The sequence below is a fragment of the Chanos chanos genome, chromosome 5, assembly GCF_902362185.1.
Source record: "Chanos chanos chromosome 5, fChaCha1.1, whole genome shotgun sequence".
Classification (NCBI taxonomy): Eukaryota; Metazoa; Chordata; class Actinopteri; order Gonorynchiformes; family Chanidae; genus Chanos; species Chanos chanos.
The window spans coordinates 47781733-47802105 of NC_044499.1; the positions used below are offsets into that span (position 1 = coordinate 47781733).

Consider the following 20373-nt stretch of genomic DNA (forward strand, 5'->3'; position numbering starts at 1 on the left):
CACAGAGTGTGTTTAATGGTATTGTTGTTGCTGTCAGCAGTCTGTAGCCCCTGGTATATATTTAGCTTGGGTAATTGCAGTGTGATTATCTGCCGTTGTTGTCTCCCTGTTGTTATTCTCACTGTCGTTAGATTGGGATCCTTGCTGTAGCTCCAGTGTAGTTCTCATTAACCACTAAACTATCATTTCAAATGGCAAACAAGCACGAAGAGCTAGCGTAACGTACACGCCACATCAACCTGCCGTCCTTGATGAGAACGTTCGGCATTTTTTTTTAAACCATCGTGTTCTTACCTTGAAACCCCCTCTGACGGAAGGGATTTGAGGCACACGGTAAATAGCGGTGGCTGAATTTCAAGTCACCGACAATTAGCATCCTTGGCTACAATATGACCATGGTTTTACAAGATGCTTTGATATTTGATTGCTTAGACTAATTCTAATGTATGTCTAAAATTAATTTATGACTAGTCATAATTTCAAGCCAACATATGTATAATGTAATTCTGATGAGTCATTATTCAAATTAAAGACATCTGTAATGGGATTAGCCTATGACTAGTCATAAAACTAATTGCATTACTGCTAATTGCATTATAGTCATATATTCACATTAAGATTTCTCTGATTCTATTACCACTGGTCAGTAAGACCTTAAATCTAGAAATTTGCTATTAGGATGCTAACGATAGTTCATGGCTGATAAATGCTATGTCCGTTTGCAGGAGAATGCATTAAATCCTTAAGAGGAGGGTTCTTTTAAGGTGATGGTGGTTTTTCCCCCATTTTTTAATGAAATTTCTCATTTAACTACCTCCTTTCCCGGACATGTTTGCCTCTTCTGTGTATACGTAAATATGCACGGAACATTCTAGCGCGGCACGTTCTCACTACCTCCGTCAGAGGAGGATTAAATTTACATCTTCGGAGGCGAGGTGACTATCTACACACAATTATTCTGTGCGCACACACACACACACAGAGAAAGAGAGAGAGAGAGGCTGTTCTGAGATCTATGGAGATGTGAAGATGGAACCTAATTTGAGTGGAAGACAATGTTTCGCAACGTTTTTAGTCCGGAGGTGTGGAGGACGGAGGTGTGAATGATCGAGAGATACAGCAAGAGTGTGATAAATGGCAGAGAAGGTGGATGTGTTGAGAGAGAGAGAGCGCGCGAGAGAGAGAGGTGAAAACAGATGCATGTAAGATAGACTTTCCCTCTCCTAAGCTTGCTGTACATTGAAAGATTTCAAGAGCAGCTGCATAGTGTCTGTGTGACTACAATAAAAATACACATCTGTAAGTGTTTTATGTATCAGACAACATAAATGTCTCTTCTCTGTAGCTAGAGGACTCCATGAAAAAGAGTTCAACTCTAAGTACTGATGTAAAATGCCAGTGGTTTCTTAATGGTAAAGACACTTAATATTGTCTCTATGATATCAGTAGAATCAGAGGAAAAGGAACTCATCCAAGTGCAGAAGTGTCTTACATGCATACCTGAGAGAGTGAAAGAGACGGAGGTCTCACAGCTGTTAGGGAGATGGAGATTTATACACCATAAACAACTCAGTCTATATTTATTTATCTCCTTTTTCCCCCTGTTATTTATTTATCTACCTATTCCCTGGTTTCCTATGGGGCATCTGAACAAAACACTTTTCTTACAAACCTCTGTGGTCCATTTAGAGCCATAAAATCACCTCTCTCTCTCCCTCCCCCCCTCTCTCTCTCTCAAGCAGGGATGAAATACAAGGCATTGAGCTGCAACCTGAATGGTTTAGTAAGTGATTTTTATCCGTTGTGCTGCTGAAGGGAGTCTAGCCTCCTGTTTGATTTATTTAGGCTGCGTGGTATGGTCTGGCCAGTACTTCCACTTCCACTTATCATTTTTTTTTCTCTCGTAGACCCTACAGCACGGGGAGTAGGAGTGTTTGGGGTCTTTTAGGAGCTGTACTGTCACACAGGGTACTATTCCAGAAGTTTCTGAGCGGCACACATACCCATACTGCACCAGTCAATCCTTACAGTTAGAAATGTATGCCATGTCTTTTTTTTCTTCTTCTTCTTCTTCCTCTTTTTTTGTGTGTTTGTGTGTGTGTGTGTGTGTGTTAGGGTGGAGCACTACTCAGTCATTGATAATTCTGTGTCACACACTAAAGCACAGAAATGGTATATTCTCTCTTGATATCATTATTCTTCTAAATTTAATCATGAACCTCAGCAGTTTTCTATCCTCCAATACTAAAAATAGTTATTGTGCACTTAGGCAAAAATGGTATCATAATTTCATCAGGGCCAAAAAAAAAAAAAAAAAAACCCATTAAATTTACATCTGTGGTCTCATTAAATTTTTTTTTTTTTTTATCTTTTTAACATCTTTCAACCAACTCTGTGTACAGAGAGTGTTTGTTTTTCTTTTTAAACTTTATGTTAGTTTGTCCAACTAATTTAAAATCCCAAAATATAACAAGTTTGTGTGTGTGTATGTGTGTGTATGTGTGTGTGTGTGTTTGTGTGTGTGTGTGATTCATTAATGATTAATGGCAGCTGTTTGCGAGTCATTATTGCTTTCACTCCTGCTGTGGGCCATTAAGATGGCAAAGTTGGTAATTGCTAAAGGTGTTGTGATACATAATGAATTTGAAACGAAAAACTACTTAATAAAATGTCTAATGAATGAAACTGATACGAAAAACCAAAATAAAATGGTTTACCATTTAGCGTTCGCTTTTGTGGTTGATGAACATTTGAATTATGCTGTGAGCTCTAGTCCCGGAAAAAATCAAAATTTTCCTTATGTCTGTTTGGCCTGGAAATCGTGGGTTATAAAAAAAAATGCAAGTAAAATTTGTGTACATTGTCTCCCCTGTCTTAAAGTAACATAAAAGGGGCTGGCTCTATCATAAAAAACTTTGTAGGTGGTACTATGGTGTTTTCAGCAAAGAATGGCATTATGTCAGCCAAAAGACCAGAAATCGTACTCTTTCATTCTTATTATGGTATTATTACACTTCAGAAATCGTGCTATTTCAGTATTCGACCTTACCAGCGGGTCTATGTACACACATACAAACACGTTTTTTTTTTATACAATGGCTTGACCACAAACAGTGAAAGCTTCCATTCATTTTCACATTATGCCACAGTTGGACGTCTTCTCCTGGTAAGAATTCTGTGCTGCCCTTAAAGAGACAACAAGTCAGCATTTCTGTTTCCTCTCCTTGAGTGCTGTCATCCTGGAGTATAACCGTTGCCTTTGGCATCCACAAAGATGTATAAACTCAAAGCTTGTGCTGAAAACAGCAGATTGTAGTGTTTCTGAGCATTAATTGAATTTGATGGACAGGTAATTGCTCATTCTTTGATTATTCAGAGGGTTTTTTACTCTGAGTCATTTTGCGTGTGCAGGTTAACCTGAGCAGTACTCATTTTTAATCCAATGTGTTAGTAATATTCTTCCACATGAATCAATGTGACAAAATGCTACCACAGCAGTAAGAGAGAGAGGAGTGGAAATGGAGAAGGGGAGAGAAACGTAGACACAGTGAAAGAAAGGAGAGAGAGAGAGAGGAGAGAGAGAAATGGAATGAAGACTGGCTGCAAGGAAGGGAAAGCTTAGCATTATCTAACAAATGCAGTTTGATGGTTTGATGTTGTCATTAAATATTTCGCTCCCAGTTATTTGTGCTCTCTTTTCCTTGTCAAAATGTCAAATGTATGAAACATAGAGTTGGTTTGAAGAGAGACGGGCTTGGTGCCATAGCCTGCCATGTGAAAAGTAGATTGGGTTTCCTGAGAAGAGACTGATTGAACTGAGAAGAGAGATGAGATATGGAGATAGGATAGTGCAGAAATCACGCTGGAGAATGTTCAGATAAAACACACAGATAAAATCATTCAGAGTAGCTATTTTCTTTTCAGAGGAAGAGTGAAGCTTTTAAATCCACCGTTAAGGCTTTACTCGTGGGTTGTGAGATATAGCAGGCATCGACTGTAAACCTGCCGTATGTGCGTGCGTGCGTGCGTGCGTGCGTGCGTGGTTTTGTTGGTGTGACTCCATGGACTGCTTCCTGTGCTGTGTCACATTACTGATGACTCAACATTATAGGGAGGAGGTGGAGAAGAGCCAAACACAACAATATCAATAAAGTCTCTGCTTGACATGTGTGTAGACGTAGGTGTATACATACATACATATAAGGTCTTAATAAGCTTACATGTTACCATTTACATGGATGTTTCAGCATTCACTTTCTTTCCCACCAGAATATTTCAAACGACAGCTTTTTAAATGAAGCTTATTGCTGTACTGCTGACTGGCTGTGCTGTACGTTTGAGCATATACAGTGATTTCAGCCCAGGCTTCTCTCAAACCGCTCCATTAAAACAATGGTTTGTTTTATTATGATGAGTTGTTTTAACCATGTAGTAGCTACTGAGCGCGCCGTAAATCCACTGTAATTGTGTTTGCTAGCGTGCGGCTAACAGTGCTTTCGTTACTGTTCATTTCAACAGTTTAGCGTTGTACTGGAAGCAAGCACTTGAGATATGTGTGTTTATGTGTATGTGTGTGTGTGCACCCTGTCAAGGAGTGTGTCTTAGAATTCTCTGGCAGAACACTTACAGTAATGGCTCGTAGTGTCAAAGTTGGTAATTATTGTCTGCGGAGTGAAGCTGCTTTATTTATGATCATCATTACCAAAGACCTTGGCTCTCATTTATGAACTAAATAGCTCTGACCTCCACCGCATAAGAGTGCTTGTGTGTGTGTGTGTGTGTGTGTGGTGCAGGGAGAGCGTATATAAGACAAAGTCAGAAATGCTGTGAATTCAAGGTAAGTACCTCCTGATTTTTCTTGTTAATCAAATAAAATGATCGGATTATCTAACCGTCTGTCATGGACAATAAATGATTAGAAATCGCTAATCCATCAGTCAAATGACCGAAAGAGGGATTCAGAGATGTATATTCAGTAAGTAACTTGGTAATTGTTTCAGAGATACACTTTATTTTTTTGTTGTTTTAATTCTTCGTCATCAGTATTCTGCCTGCCTTTGATCATTTTTGGGGAAACTCTGCTGCATTGTGTCACACAATATGTCCAGTATTAAATATGTATTTTAAACAGAACTGTCTGCCTGTTTGATATGAAATCTTTGCATTAGCCCAGCAGCGGTTTCCTGGACTTCAAGTTTTCCTATGTTCCTGTCTTTCTAGTGAGGGAGGAGTATGTAGCCACCTTCAAGGGTTCAGAGTACTTCTGCTACGACCTCTCGCCAAACCCCATCCAGAGCAGCAGCGATGAAATAACCCTGTCCTTCAAGACCCTGCAGAGAAACGGCCTGATGCTCCACACAGGCAAATCGGCCGACTACGTCAACCTGGCACTGAAGAACGGTGCCGTGTCCCTGGTCATCAACCTGGGCTCCGGAGCCTTTGAGGCTCTGGTGGAACCGGTCAATGGGAAATTTAATGACAATGCCTGGCATGATGTGAAGGTTACCAGGAATCTCCGTCAGGTAACAGGGCAAAAAGGGTGGCGAAGGTGATGATGGAGCAACGCTAAGTAGTGGCTGATTCAGATAACGACTGAAAGAGGGTGGGGGCGGGAAACTGCTGTTGTCTGATTGTCTTGATAATACAATCTTATGTCGCGAAAAAGTTTGGCTCTCGTGGCTAGTTTATGTAATGGACTTTAAATTGCACATTAGATTCAAACAAAACATGTGACATTACAGAAATATAGATATTTGACAGCTAGAGATCATATTAATCTCAAGCTATTTTTAAACTTAGACCAATCTGCTTAAAACCCAGTCTGAAACGTAGGAATATTTACAGATTTTGAATGTAGGTTGATCTGACACAGGGTGTCAGTGTAGGCTGAATAACTCTAAGTGTAACTACACGATATTAGGGATATTCATCAGTAATTTACTGACATACTGAGTAATTTAGTTCTTCCACCTTAACTAAGCTAAAGTATTGAACCATCTAGAATAAATCCGTTATCTTTTTCCCTTTTGTATAATTTATTGTAGAAAGAGTAAACTCGCATTCAGACATCCAGTAACGTCTTGGATGATCAGAGACAAATAAATGCAGGTTTAAATAAATGAATTAGTTTGATCTCTCAGCATAGCATAAACAGCCTCGTGAAATGTTGCTTAGAATGTAAACATTTGAATAGAACCCACAGCCGTGATAGGCAATGACGTCTAGATTCGGTAGAACCGTGTTTTTCCTCTGTTTTCCTTGGAACATCAAAGAAAGCAGAGAATGAAGACTTTAAATATTTAATAACACGTTATTTAGGAGTGTCAGGACTGGTGCGTGATCTATATGAATGAATGGGAATAGGAATATGACTTAGCGGCAGTCCTCTATGGTATGTTTGTTCTGACACGTGTCATCTGGTGAATGATAGAGCTGATGGTCAGCGTTGAGAAAATGACAGATTTGGGGTTTTCTATATTCCAAATGGACTTAAAATTGGATGCACATTTGGGTGCAAATCTCTAGTCTGCTTCTCTCTTTCTCCTTTTCTTTCTGTCTTTCTTTTTTTTTTTTTTTTTTAATGTTACTAACCTGCTTATTAGAAGTAAAAAAAAACAAAAAAAAACTAACCTGTCATCCATGGAATGTGTCATTTACTAACCTAATACTTTTTTTACTAACGTGCTACGCTAATGTACTAACCTTAGCAAGAGACCATCTTTTTTGATTCAGGAACGGTCTTCTGTTCACAGTTTTTTAATTTCCTTTCTCCCCCCCCCCCTTTCCCACAAAGCACTCAGGCATTGGACACGCTATGGTAAACAAACTACATTGTTCGGTAGATATCATTCTAATTGTTTCTTAGTTTGGGTTTGCCGTGTGTCTATTTTCCTTTTTTTCAACCGAAAACATGAAAACTAAACTTTAAAAAAAAAGAAAAAAAAAAAAGGGGGAAATGCGGTTGGTACTCTTTTTCTGCTTACTTTCCCCTCCCTGCCCAAATTCTTTGTTTTGTTTTGGGTTTTTTTTTTCCCTTTTTCCCCCTCTCGTCTTATCATCGGTTCTGTTTTTTGGTTTGTGTTTTTATTTTTTTTTTCAGCTGTTTTTGTCCCGTTCACGTCTTTAGGTTTTGTTACCCTGCGCTTTTTTTTTTTTTTTTTTTTTTTTGTGGCTCACTTGCTGGTCTCTTCTGGCTGACTCCATGTCCGTCTGTCATTTGGTCGAGCCAGCGCTAAGACCGTACTCACTCATGCATGACGTGGCTTTTGATCACTCACTGTAGTAACAATTACGGTGCCACGCGAGTCCGTCCGAGACGACCAAGAGTGGTTACTGTTCCTGTCCGTTTTTGGTTTTTGTTTTTCTTTTTTTTCCTTTTTTTCTCATCTGAAGTGAACACACTTTTGCATGCGTGCATACACCGCTGTGGTTGGTCTCGTTAACTGCGCTTCTCTTTTCGTCTCCCTCTCTCTTCAATTTCCACACCCCCCCCCCCCACCCCCTCCATATCCAATTTAATCCCCAAAAATAACTATTCTTTATTTTTCTTCCCCATTGCATGCATACGAAGAGAGGGGGAACAGCAAGCATGCTTTTCATTCAGCTAGATTTGTGTGAGGAGTTGTGTGGCTCTAATTGTCTATGCTTTCATTTTCTAACTGTGTGGCATGTTATGGTTTTTTTGTTTTACTTCATATGGAAACAAAATGCTGAAAAGTACTCACATGCACTGTACTTTAACTGTACTAACTCTCAGAACACATACCACTAACACCATTTTTGTGTCTGCTAATTTATTTTTTGTTTTTTTCCAAAACTGGCAATACTAACACTTGAGTTTGGGCCGCTGAGCCGCTAAGTCCCTCAACTAATCTACAGCCCTTAGTCTGGGCCTGGCAGACTAGAATCTAACACAATCTAACACCAAAACGGATTCAATAAAAGAACTAAACTTACAATAAGAAAAGAAACCACGAAACAGACATGAAAATGGGTTCACACAAAAAAGAAACAGTAAAACAAAAAAATCATAACTCTAAGTAGTAAAAGATTTAAAAAAAAAAAAAAAAAAAACCAAAAAAAAAAAGACCACAAAAATGCTATAGTTTCCAATTCCTTATGAGGGGGAACCAAAGCCCTTTAACAGCACTCAAGTTATATGTGAGTATAGCGTGTCCTTTCCCTGTGCTTTGTTGTCTAGGTAACAATATCCGTGGATGGAATTCTCACCACCACTGGTTATACACAAGAGGACTACACCATGCTAGGCTCTGACGACTTTTTCTATGTCGGAGGCAGTCCCAGCACCGCAGATCTGCCCGGATCCCCAGTTAGCAACAACTTTATGGGCTGTCTGAAGGAGGTAAAGATGACTGCCTTTTTATCCAATACTTCAGTAAGGTCTCAGACAGACGCGTCTAGAACTGAGAGAGCGAGAAGATCCGGCCGAGCTGTTTATCATTTTTTTTTTTTCAGGGCGAACCAGCAAGTATTCAGCAATGCAATTTTACTGGTGATGTTTCTTGTCATTTACGTCATACCTTACCAAAAAATACATGTTATGATAATCTGAAAATGATAGCGCTCATTGCAACTGGCCAATTTAATATCAGTTCAGTTTTTATACAGATAGCAAAAAAGAACTCAGGCATGTCAGGTTATATGGTATGCTTCGAAGCCCAAAATGTCATTGAGCACCTATCTTACTTAATGTTGGAAATTCAGTTCTTATTTGTAGAGACTTGGCATAGTCAGCCAAAGGCATACTACGTTTGCTTCAGGTCGTGAACTTAAAATACACATTCGAGAATGCGGTGTTGTAGTACACACACAGACAACAACACTGTTGTTGTTGTTGTTGTTTTTTTTATTGTTTGCATTGTTTATTCTTTTTATATTTTTTTGGCTGATTTCAGCATTGTACTACTAGTGAATTTTGTCCCTCAGGAGATGTCCCTATGCACATTATCCTTCTGCCAAGTTATTTGGCCTGTATCCAAGCAGATACATCAACAACTGAAAGAATAATTCATTGCTGTGAATTTTCTCAACATGGACTCATGGAGAAAAAAAAAAAAAAAGCCTTCAAGATGGAGACACAACAGCAACGGCAAAATATATTCACTAATTAATATTAGTGAAGAGGTTGTTTCAAATCTGAAGGCTGTTAATTTGAAAATAGGTCACAGAATGTCAACAGCAGCAGCTCTCACAAATAAGCGTGAGAAATAGGATAAATAACCTTTAAAATAAAAAAAAAGAAAAGAAAGCGTGAAATGATTTGACAAATAGTGTCAGTAAACCCTCATTTTGTGGGTGGTTGTGCTGAAAGGGTGGTGGTGGGGGGGGGGGGGGGGTTCCAATAGGATGGGTATTGGGGGGGTAAGTTCTGTAACAGAAGCTGGTGTCTCAAATTAAAACGGGCCTGTTCAAATCTGTTGACTCTAGTGAAGCAAGAGATGGGGGGTGAAGAACACACATGAAAAGCCACGGTTTAATCTCCTGTCTTCTTTCTTCCATGTTAGCGTAGTTTCCCAGAGGAATGTGTGCTCTTCTGGTGTGTCAGTCTGAGAAATGTGATACTTCTTTAGCTGCTGAAGTGAAACTGATGCTGAATGAGGAAACATTATGGAGACTGAGAGCGAGGTGCTTACTGATGCTCGTGTGTCTGCTCCAGGCTGTGTTTTCAGTGCTCGGAGAGGCTGCATATTCTTCAGCGTGTTTTCAAAGCCAAGGCCCCTTTCCGACTGTCTGATTAATTTCAACGTCCTATAGATCAGCTAGCTATCGCAACATATGAGTCGATTGCGTCGCTGAAATGAAACAGTAACATTCTGAACGGATAAAGATAACTCTGTATCTTTGATATATTCTGTATCTGTGTCTCACTTGACAGGTAATTTGAGTGAAGTCCAGTGGGTTTCTTTTTTTTCTTTAAATATAATTCTGAGCTCTATTTTCTTAGTTTCTTGATTAATAAAGATGGGATGCTGGAAGTCTCCCTCTAAACATTTTATAGAGTGTTGACAAAACATGATATTATTCAACAGTGAAATCTGTTTGCGTTATTGTGAAATGAAATGGCATTTAACCCTGAATATGTCTAAGTGCGGAACATGTGCTGATGGCCAGATTCAAACAAACAGGATAGAATTCAGACCACACCAGTGAATGAACCAATAACCTGGAAAAACAATTTGCAACGATACGGTTTGCAAACCTTACCCAGTCAGCATCTAGTATAAAAAGCACGATTCTATTTCGATTAAGCGGCATGGAAACTCGTCTCACGTGATCTGAAGTGCATCCAGATTGTGGTGGTCGTCCCTTTAGAGGTTTTCTACGCTCTCAGACAGTGCTCGTGACTGGACCAAAAGTGTGAATTCATTCATTAGCCAGAAAACCAGTAATGTCGTAAAGCAGCGTCCTGACACTTAACTCTCCCCACTGCGTCTCTCAGAGACGCACATGAATCCTCCTCACGAAGTAAATGACTTTAAAAGGTAATACACTCCAGTGGTAAATAACGCTTAAAGCTAATGCGCATTAATGCAAGACTTTACTCTAATAAAGGAGGCTTTTTTTTTTCTTTTCTTTTTTATCTTTACGTTTTTGCCCGCAGCAATGATGATGTCTTAATTATTGAGCATCGCTGTGTCTTGAAACACAATGCCACATTATTTGAAACAGTCAGAGAGTAATATTAGAAAAAAAAAAAACAAATACACAAAACAGTGGGGGATAAATGAAGGATTTTGGTATAAAATAAATAAAATCTGGATTGTTCTATTGTTTACAAATGACAAAAAAAAAAAGAAAAAAAGAAAGGATTTACGCTAATGTGGCTGTGAGCTATAGTATCATTATTCCTGCTGAGGGGGAAAACAACAACACTCTGAGCTGTGCTCAACTGCTACATGCTTCTTTTAGCATGTGTCTTTTAAGTCAAAACCAACACGAAAGCAATCAATCAAAGTGTCAAAGCGTGAAAAGTGCAGCGTACGGTTAAGCCGCGATCAGATGCGGAGTGAAAGCCTGGTGCAACGTGTGTAATCCATCTATGAACCCATGTTTTAATGCTATCAGTTGTCATTTATACAGATTAAAAGGTCTAACTGGAGGTCTTAGACCCCGAGAAAAAACACACTCAAGCTAATACAGTAGGCTTTGTCAATAATCCAGCCTAAGAGGATTTCGGTTTCATCCACTGTTCTACTCATCCTCACCCCCATCGATATGATTAACACAATGACCAGCCAACCAACCACACAGGCAGCTCAAATAGTCCAGCAGTCTGCATCGGAGATGAGCATCCATGTTTCAGTGGCCATGGGCACGTAGTGTTTGTTTTCTGTGTGTGTGTGTGTGTGTGTGTGTGTGTGTCTACACTTTATTACTTCAGGCGATTGGAGTCAGGTTCACAAGTCACTTTTTCAATTCATTTTTGGATTGCTTAAACCTGTAGCCTCTCTCGGGGGTTTTATCCAGCGTATTGCCTGTACTAATCCTCCTGGTTTTAAAAGACAGATAGGTGTTTTAGCTCCCAACCCACACCCCAACTGGACTTGCTACTTCTACCTCTTAGAGCTCCTGTCCAGAACCTGCCTAATGCACTTAGCACAACTGCCCGTGTCGTGTCTGGATGAGTTTTATTACAGATAAGTTGTGTTTCCCTCCACGTGAGTTTATGAACCAGACTAAGTGAGTAAGTAGAAAAACGCCCTGCGGCTCGTTAATTGTGGGACCTGCTCTAGTGCCTGGCCATTTGATTGGCGTTTCTGAAGCATCATCAATATCCTTTTATTGCATCCGCATTCCATTATCTCCTTCCTGGCAAGGGCTCAGATGAAATCGAAACCGAATTAAAAGAGGCCGCTATTGAACTCTTCGCAGTCCACTGCCCTGCTTGCACTAAATCATGGAAGGTTTTGGTCTAATGTAGAGAGAGAGCGAGAGAGAGAGAGAAACAAAAAACGCATCACTGTTCTATGACCCAACTGCAGCATTAATGCCGTGTGAAGCCATTTTGACACAAATCGGAGAATCTTAGAGAGCCTTTTTTTTTTTTTTTTTTGAGGCTCAGTCACTACTACTGAGACACATTGTCAATGAAGACAGCAGGGGGACAACTCCGATTGATTTTTTGAGCAAACACAGATTTTCTGTCACATTTAAGACAACAAAGACCCCGTTGTCCATTCAGATTACGGTAATAAGTATCTCTGCAGCTACGCACGTAGATATATTGAACTATATTGAGTAGTCTGATCCATTTACAGTGAAAAATTACATTCAAACAGAACCACTCCTCCTGTCACTCATGTCCTGGCTTATAATATGTAACTGGAGTCTGTTGTCACCATTTCACATATTGAGAATGAAAGTGAACTATCGTCAATGGTGCCTAAGATCACAATTTAAAACTAAGTCTGCATGGGCATTGACTGGGGGCTTGTTTAGAACCAGGATTTCTCAGTTACATAACTTGAACAGAAAGTCAAAACTGTTGACTAGGAGATCAGCCAATGGGGCACTCCCTTCAAAGAACCTTGTCTTTTGACTGAGGTTACCCGTTTAACTGAGAAAATCTGCTTTATAGAAGGCCCCCTGATGTGCATTAGATCCTGGCTTTTCATGTAGGAATCTGAGGTTATATTACAAGGAGTAAACAGGGCCCGTAATTTGCATGATTGACTGGTGTCTTTAATGTAGTCACTGGATGCTGATCACTGATGCTATGGTCTCTTGATGTTTACCCTCATGCATAAAGGTTGTGTACAAGAACAACGACGTACGTCTGGAGCTGTCTCGGCTGGCCAAGCAGGGCGATCCCAAGATGAAGGTGAGCGGCGTGGTGGCCTTCAAGTGCGAGAACGTGGCTACCCTCGACCCCGTCACCTTCGAGACGCCGGAATCTTACATCACGCTCAGCAAGTGGACCGCCAAAAAAGCAGGATCCATCTCCTTCGACTTCCGCACCACCGAACCCAACGGCCTTCTCCTTTTCAGTCACGGAAAACCCAAACAACAGCAGCAAAAAGACCCCAAGAGCCCCAAAACCCTGAAGGTGGACTTTTTCGCCATCGAGATGCTGGACGGGCACCTGTACTTACTGTTGGACATGGGTTCTGGTACCACCAAGACCAGGGCTGTTAACAAGAAAGTCAACGATGGCGAGTGGTACCATGTGGACTTCCAAAGGGACGGAAGATCAGGTACTGTTTCTTTTACCTGCATAATTCAGTCTCAGCTTAGCGTTGTTCTGTAGCCTCAGTTAGTTTGATTTAAATGCAAAAGACTTTGCTTTGACATGTGGTTGAATTTTCAGCTGTGGCAATATGCAGAAACATTTAAGCGAGACGTTTTGCTGCTCTTATGCGCTGCCTGCGTGCGGCCCCGTTACCGCGCCAACAGAAATGTGCCGTCAGATTTGGATTTAAATATGAACAGGCTTCCGACTCCTTCCTGCCTTCCTCCCCCTTTCTCAAACTGTCTTCTCTGTCAGAGTTGCCATGGAAACCAAAGTCGGTTTCCCGAAGGACCGGGTGAGCTAGTGCAAAAAAAGAGAAAAAAAAACAAAACTGCTTGGTAAAGACATTTCAACGCTTTACCCCCGCCTCTTCTTTTCCCTCCGTGGATGCCTCCCCTGCCTGAAGTGGAAAGATTGGCCTCTAGTAGTCATTCCTTTTCTTTCTCTCTGAAAGTTTGGAGGAGGGAAAAAAAAAGGGCTATTGATCTGTGGTTATTGCCTCAGTGCAAAACTCTCCCCTCTCTCTCTCTTCCTCTCCGGAAATAGAAATACAGGTCACCTACATTAGCTCTGATGTGAACACTCAACACACACACACACACACACACACACACACACACTCGCACAGACAGTCTCATAAAGCAATTCGGAAGTCAGACTCTAAAACTGAGGTTTTTGTTTTTAACTGTAAGGCAATACCCAGATGGGATTTGATGGAGCTCAGTTACAAAAGTGTATTTTGTGGTTTTTTTAAAACCATATCTTGTCTTTGTCCTCCTGTGAGACCTTATCATAGCACGAGATACGTTTGGTACTACGCTTTAATCATATTACCATTATCTCTCTAATATCCTGTTGCACAGCAGCTACAGTGACTTTAGAAATGTCTACAGATCAGAGCAGTGGGGGGAAAAAAAAAAAATTAAAAAAGGGGGGAGGTGAAGGCAGTATGATATTGGCAGTCCATGGAAATGTGATTTGGGAATGACAGATGGGACCTTCCCTCTCAGTGGAGCAGGATGAACTTTGCTACGTCATACCTCAGGCTGTGTAAACGGGCCGCCCACGCCATCACTGGCCCGGTCCGATCATACAATATCCTGGGGTCCTCTTCAGCAGCCTGGCTGGTGTGTGTGTGTGTGTGTGTGTGTTTGGAGCCATTGAGCGGAGAGCGTCGGAGTTAAGGCAGGCCCACCATACGGTGCTGCCGTGCTGCGTAATCGTTGAGCACTGCGAACGGGAGGCAGGATGATGGAGCGCGCTCATTACTGATGACCCCAGGGAGGTGTTTGGCTGGCGTTTAGGGTGCAGTGGCCAAGTCCACAACGCAGGACAGGAGTGAGTGTGTGTGTGTGTGTGTGTGTGTGCGTGTGTGCGTGAGAGAGAGAGAGACAGAGAGAGAGAGAGAGACTTAAATCCAGAAAAGGTGTGTTTTATCAAGGTAAACACCAACACATTCAGAATTCAAAAGACACAACATATCTGATATCTATCGCCGGCCACTTCTGATCTATGATCGGTATACTTAAGATAAACGCAGTAAAAATCACAAGCATTACGCACAATAGGTTATTTTTATTCTGGCGCTTTAGCAAAATGAACATGTGGAACCATTTATAATCTGGAGGAAAGAGAGAGAGAGAGAGAGTCTCCAGTAGTCTCAGGGCAACCCTGTGACAAGGCTAGTGCCAGAGCTCTTCATCATATGACTGAGGATGTGGTGGACCTGAACTCAAACTCATTATTCCATTCTCATAAATACCCACAATAACCCCATCAATGCTAAAAATAACCGCCAGAACCACTGGATTCTGCCACCCCCACCCCCCCACACACACACAGACACAGACACACACACACACACACACACACACAATCAGACCACTGCCAGTTTCAACAGCCTTCCAACCCTGTCTGTCCCTCTTTGCTGTGATCAATTTGCTGAATTTATACCAAATTAAAGCCATAAATCTCCAGACAAACAGAGAGAAGCAGATATCCAAATTCTCCTGTGAGTGAAAACACAGCAAAAAGCAATCATTTTGTCCCTTAGTGGAGACTAAGCAAGAATAATGTTTCTCAGCACTTGTCAAGTCACAAACCAAGGTCTCTTTCTGATTGAAACGTGTGCTCTCTCTCTCTTTCTCTCTCTCTCCCCCTCTCTGTCTTTGTCTCTCTCTCTCTGTCCTTTTCTAACAAACTGTGCTTTGCTTTGGTGTTTTGTGCAGCCTTGAGTAATATTACCTTAGTTAAGGACCCCCTTCCATCCCACAGTGTTGAAAACTGTAGCAGGGCATTGCCAATAACACTGCGGTGGACACCAATAAACAGCATCAAATAAGGTGGAGCCCTTTTGTGCTAATCCCAGCGTGTGCTACCCCCATCTCGCCAGTAATGGCTTTTTCTTTTGCCACTGCCTTCAAGGCGTGAATAATAGCATTGTTTAATGGTGGAAAATGAGAGGGAAAAACACAGAATAGCTCTCAAGATTCAAAATGATTGTTTATGGGTGGTCTCAGAAAAAAAAACAAAAAAACAAACAGTTTGATTGGAGGCTCCGATCGTGTTTTAACATTATAAAAAAAAAAATAATCACCCCGAGGGACCTTCTGCTATCGGTCTTTCACCTGCAGGTGCCATTAAAGAAAACTTACATGAATTCAAACTACTGTTAATATTTTTCTCCTGATGTTTATATGAATAAAGACTAGCTGTGAAACTATGACTATGATAAATTGAACTTGGATGAATTTGACTGGATTCCACTTGATATTATTGAAGTTCAATTTTATGAGAGTAATGACCCTTGTAAAAGACAATAATTTTGCTTTAAAAGGGGGGTCATTTGAACTCATAATCATCCTTACCTCAGCATCCCTCGCTAACTCACATGGCTTTTCAATCAGTTCCATCTCCCTCTACCTCACATGGCTTTTCAGTCAATTACATGGATTTTTTTTCCCCATCAAAAACACTTATTTTCCTTAACTACCAAAGACAGACTCAAAACTGTATTGATTCACTGCGCTATTAGCAGTGGTGGCTGTATTGACAGAGAATTTCCAAAATAAATTATTTTTGAAATGTCAAATGTGGTGGGGAAAAAAAAGTTTTTTACCAGCACATTGGTTTTCCATGTGGTCTGTTTTTTATGGAAATAACAAAATCATTGGAATATTGGCCAAGAAAAATTGTGTTTGTGTTGACAATTTAATTACGAGAGAGGAACTGTCGATATCGAGATCGACACGAGCGAGCCTTATCCGTAAATGACTGGTTTGTGGTGGTTGATTACTCCTAATTTCCAGTTAACTTAACTCTTGGTCTACACTTTTCCCTCTCTTCAGGAACCATCTCTGTCAACTCTGTCCGGACACCCTTCAATGCTCCTGGGGAGAGTGAGATACTGGATTTGGACGATGTGCTCTACCTGGGCGGATTACCAGAGGACCGCGCTGGGCTGGTCTTCCCCACAGAGGTGTGGACCGCTCTGCTTAATTACGGCTACGTGGGTTGCGTGAGGGACCTTTTTATGGACGGTCAGAGTAAGGACATTCGTCGGTTGGCTGAAGGCCAGAGAGCAGTGGGCGTCAAACCCTCCTGCTCAAAAGAACCTCCAAAGCAGTGTCTAAGTAACCCTTGTCTGAACAGCGGTACTTGCAGGGAGGGATGGAACCGTTACGTGTGCGACTGCTCCGGTACCGGGTACCTGGGCCGCTCCTGTGAGAGAGGTGGGTTCAAGCTTGGATCTGGGTGTTTTGTTTTTTTTTTTCTTTTCTTTTTCTTTTTTTTTTTGTGGTTCCTATACCTGCACTTTAAAAGCTAGCTACATTAACTTATAAGCACTGGTGCATCATTCCTATAAGGTATTAAAATGCTTTACAACACAAAGGCTTTTTCATATACTGAATTACTGAAGTCTGTTAGCTTGATTCGTTGGACATGAAGGACAGTAAGGACAAAATATCCATCCAAAGCTGAAGTGAACTATGTCTTAACTATGTCTAAACTCTTCCTCTTTTAATCCTGGTTTGTCATTTACTGTACGTAGCTTTAGATATGTATCCGTATGAAGGGTGCTGAAAAGTGCAGTTGTCCAGAGCTTAAAGGCTTCTACGGGAAGAAAAAATATGAAAGATGTCTCTGTATTAACGACATAAGCTCATTAGGACTGAGTCAGATCACTGAAAGCTCCCTTTAGTCAGAGCAGAGCCTTCACACCGAAGCAGTAGCTCCGCTGACGTTGTTGTTACCGTGGTAATTGTGTTTCTTTCCAATCCGTGTCATCTTCAGAGAGAGAGAGAGAGGCGCTCGAGCATGCATACTGTTTTGCTTTCTTCCGTCTCTCCCTGGCAGAATTTCAATGCTGTTGTTTTTCCAGATGAATGACAGCAGTCAGCGTTGCCACGCTCGCTGTCCCTGCTAAACAGGCTCTGGGAGTGAGAGACATCGTGCGTGTCGAGCTAACCGTCCTCAGTCATCCTGAGACGTGTTGCTGATGCTGCTACAGCCTGGCTTCCTCCAGACTAGCTTCCTACAAAGCGTTCAGAGCTAGATTTCGCTGGGCTAATTGTTTAATGGGAGTGCATCTCCCTTAAGTATGTGTGAGTTATCTGGACACAGTAATCCCCGCAGCCGAACCCCCCTCCTCCTCCTTCGGAGAAAATACAATCAATTATATCCGCATTGTTAGAGCCTCACAGCGAAATTATGGAAACGGTCTGGCCAATTAGTTCATCAAAGATCAGGTTCTTTGTTGCCTCTGACGCGAAGATTGCCATAAATGGGCTCCAAGAAATGGGGAGGACTCTCCAGGGTACAGTCAGCTTCGTCTACACACAGATAGGTATCGCTCTGCTGATAGAATGGTGTTATTGTGATTTGTGATATCGTGAAATGAAGTGAGAGAGAGAGAGAGTTCTTGAATATGATGACGTAGCGTGGTATCGTCCCACAGTGTTCCTTAGATACGTTAAGTATATATTTATGCAGAGGAAAGAAAAGCTTCTTCAACTGTCTTACGTCGCAGATCGGCTCAGACAGGAATGAATAGTCCACAAATATCATTTGCCCCATTTCATGGTAATTTGCCTGACTGATTCTAATGTTTTGCTAAATATACAGGTCGAAAAATGTAAATGCCTGCCCCACGCGGACAATCCCGCGGTGTCGGTTTTGCGTTCTTAAGAACAGGATGTCTTTAGCAGTCACTTCAGATCCAAACATTCAAGCAGCGGGCCTTTTATCCGTTCCAGTCGCACCTGGCCTATATCTCGCTTAAGATGTTGTTTACACTGATTCAGAACTTGCTAGTTGTTTTTTATCATACGCCTTTTAGAGTTCATGAGATGTCGCGTACGCGTGCGGCGAAAATTGTAATACGCGTTTACGGTAAACGTTGCATTGGAATTCAGAAACACGCTAGCGCAGAGAAGGGTTGAATAATGTATGATGCCCGAGAGCCAGCTCGTCCTGTTTATCCTGATTGTTGAACATACATTTCCCTAATCCCCATGGCAAGCTTAGAGTCTCGATACTGCTGTGTGTTTTGGTGGGTTGTTCTACACTCAGCAGGAGAGTGCGCAGTTGTAAAGAATGCTTTGTGTCCTCTTTCACTGTCACTTTGAACATGCAAAGTGTGTAAGTGTGTGTGTGTGTGTTTTCTGTCTAAAGCGATCCTCTGAGTATGTTGAACATCCATATAAACCTGGGAGAGTGTTTAGTTTGGTTATGTTGGCTCTGTGTGCGTGCAGGGTGTGTGTGTGTGTGTGTGTGTTTGTATGTGCACATATTTTCACGTGTGTGTTGGTATTTCTACTTCTATATGTGCGTTAGTGTGTTTACATATGCTCGCATCTTTGTACGTGTGTGCACAACCAGGAGTCTGGTTTCGTGTGAGTGTGTGTGCGCGTGAGCGAGAGCATTTGCAAATGCAGGCACACACGTGATATCGTATCCGTTGGTGTATCTGTTAGCTCCCATTTACATGTGTCAGGTTGGCCCTGTGTTCGACAGGAGTCTTGGATGGAAGAGAGAGGTAAATGAAAGAAAGAACAGATGGAGGGGCAGATGGAGGGAGTGATCAACTATGTACACTCCTCTATACCTGCAGTCTATTCGCAGTCTCTCTCTCACTCTCTCTGTCTGTGTATTTAAAGTTTAGTACTAGAGTGAACTCTGTGATATGCTAATTCGATATCATTGGGAGGGGTTTACTTACTTTGCAGTATTTCCTTTTGTCGATTCGACCTTTACCATCAGAACCAGAATTAATATAAGTATATATAATTGACTGGGTCTCTGATATGCCTCCTTTTTTTTATCTTTCCTGTCCTGCCTCATCTCTCTTGAAAAGCTTGTTTTCTTAACATGTATCCTCGTCTGAGACCTCTGTCAAAATTTCCATGGAGCCCCCCCCCCCTTCCCCCCAGGCTCGGATTTTAAGGCTCGAGCGACTGTTTTCTCGCTCTCTCCCACCGTGCGACTGCATGAGAGGGGTCACAGAGGTTTCTAGAAACCACTGTCCATCTATCTCTGTTCATTATACACTCTGTCGGTGTGAAACTACCCTTCTGTGGACGACGGGGAGAGCTCATTTGTCAAGCTGTCAATTTTTTTTTTGGGGCCGGCTCAGCGGAGGTGCAGCCCAGCGGGGAGAGGTAAAGATTACGTTTTTTTGGAGCTGAAGGCCTCACTGGGAGCGTTCGCACAGGGGAGATGTAACCAAAGCTTTTCACCTTCTCTCACATGGCTGAGACACAATAGCAGAGAGATTGGGTTTATTGGTGTGACTGTGGATCAGAGGCCCAGAGCGAACGTGAAAGATGGCTCAGAGACACGCCGCGCTTTTATTTAATGTCACTCGGCTTGCGAAACAAGGAATTGTAAGGAATTGTAAATTAAGAGCTTTTAGAATTGCTAGGTGTCGGAAGCTTCCAAATTCAGTAAAGTAGATTGCAAATGCTCTTTAGGACTTAGTAGAAGTTTATTGTCAGGTATGTTAGCATCTGTATTTAAGTTTTACTCGCTTGCTGACAATCTGATGCTACAGAACACACAGACACACACACACACACACTATCCTCTTCCAGGACTCAATCATCCCCTTTACAGTTTAACAGGAA

General features: G+C 41.6%; 1 protein-coding gene across 4 annotated transcripts in view; it reads left to right on the forward strand.

Annotated features, from left to right (window-relative positions):
- nrxn1a (neurexin 1a) overlaps positions 1-20373 on the forward strand; it is a 135758-nt gene that overhangs the window by 48447 nt on the left and 66938 nt on the right. For 3 of the 4 annotated variants that reach the window (XM_030773339.1, XM_030773337.1, XM_030773340.1), the window contains 5 exons: positions 5221-5522; positions 6794-6817; positions 8201-8362; positions 12770-13214; positions 16597-16980. In XM_030773339.1, the coding sequence (XP_030629199.1) occupies positions 5221-5522; positions 6794-6817; positions 8201-8362; positions 12770-13214; positions 16597-16980 (1317 nt within the window). Of the gene's footprint in view, positions 1-5220; positions 5523-6793; positions 6839-8200; positions 8363-12769; positions 13215-16596; positions 16981-20373 lie in introns of all 4 variants that reach the window. The other variant, XM_030773338.1, reaches the window with a different exon arrangement.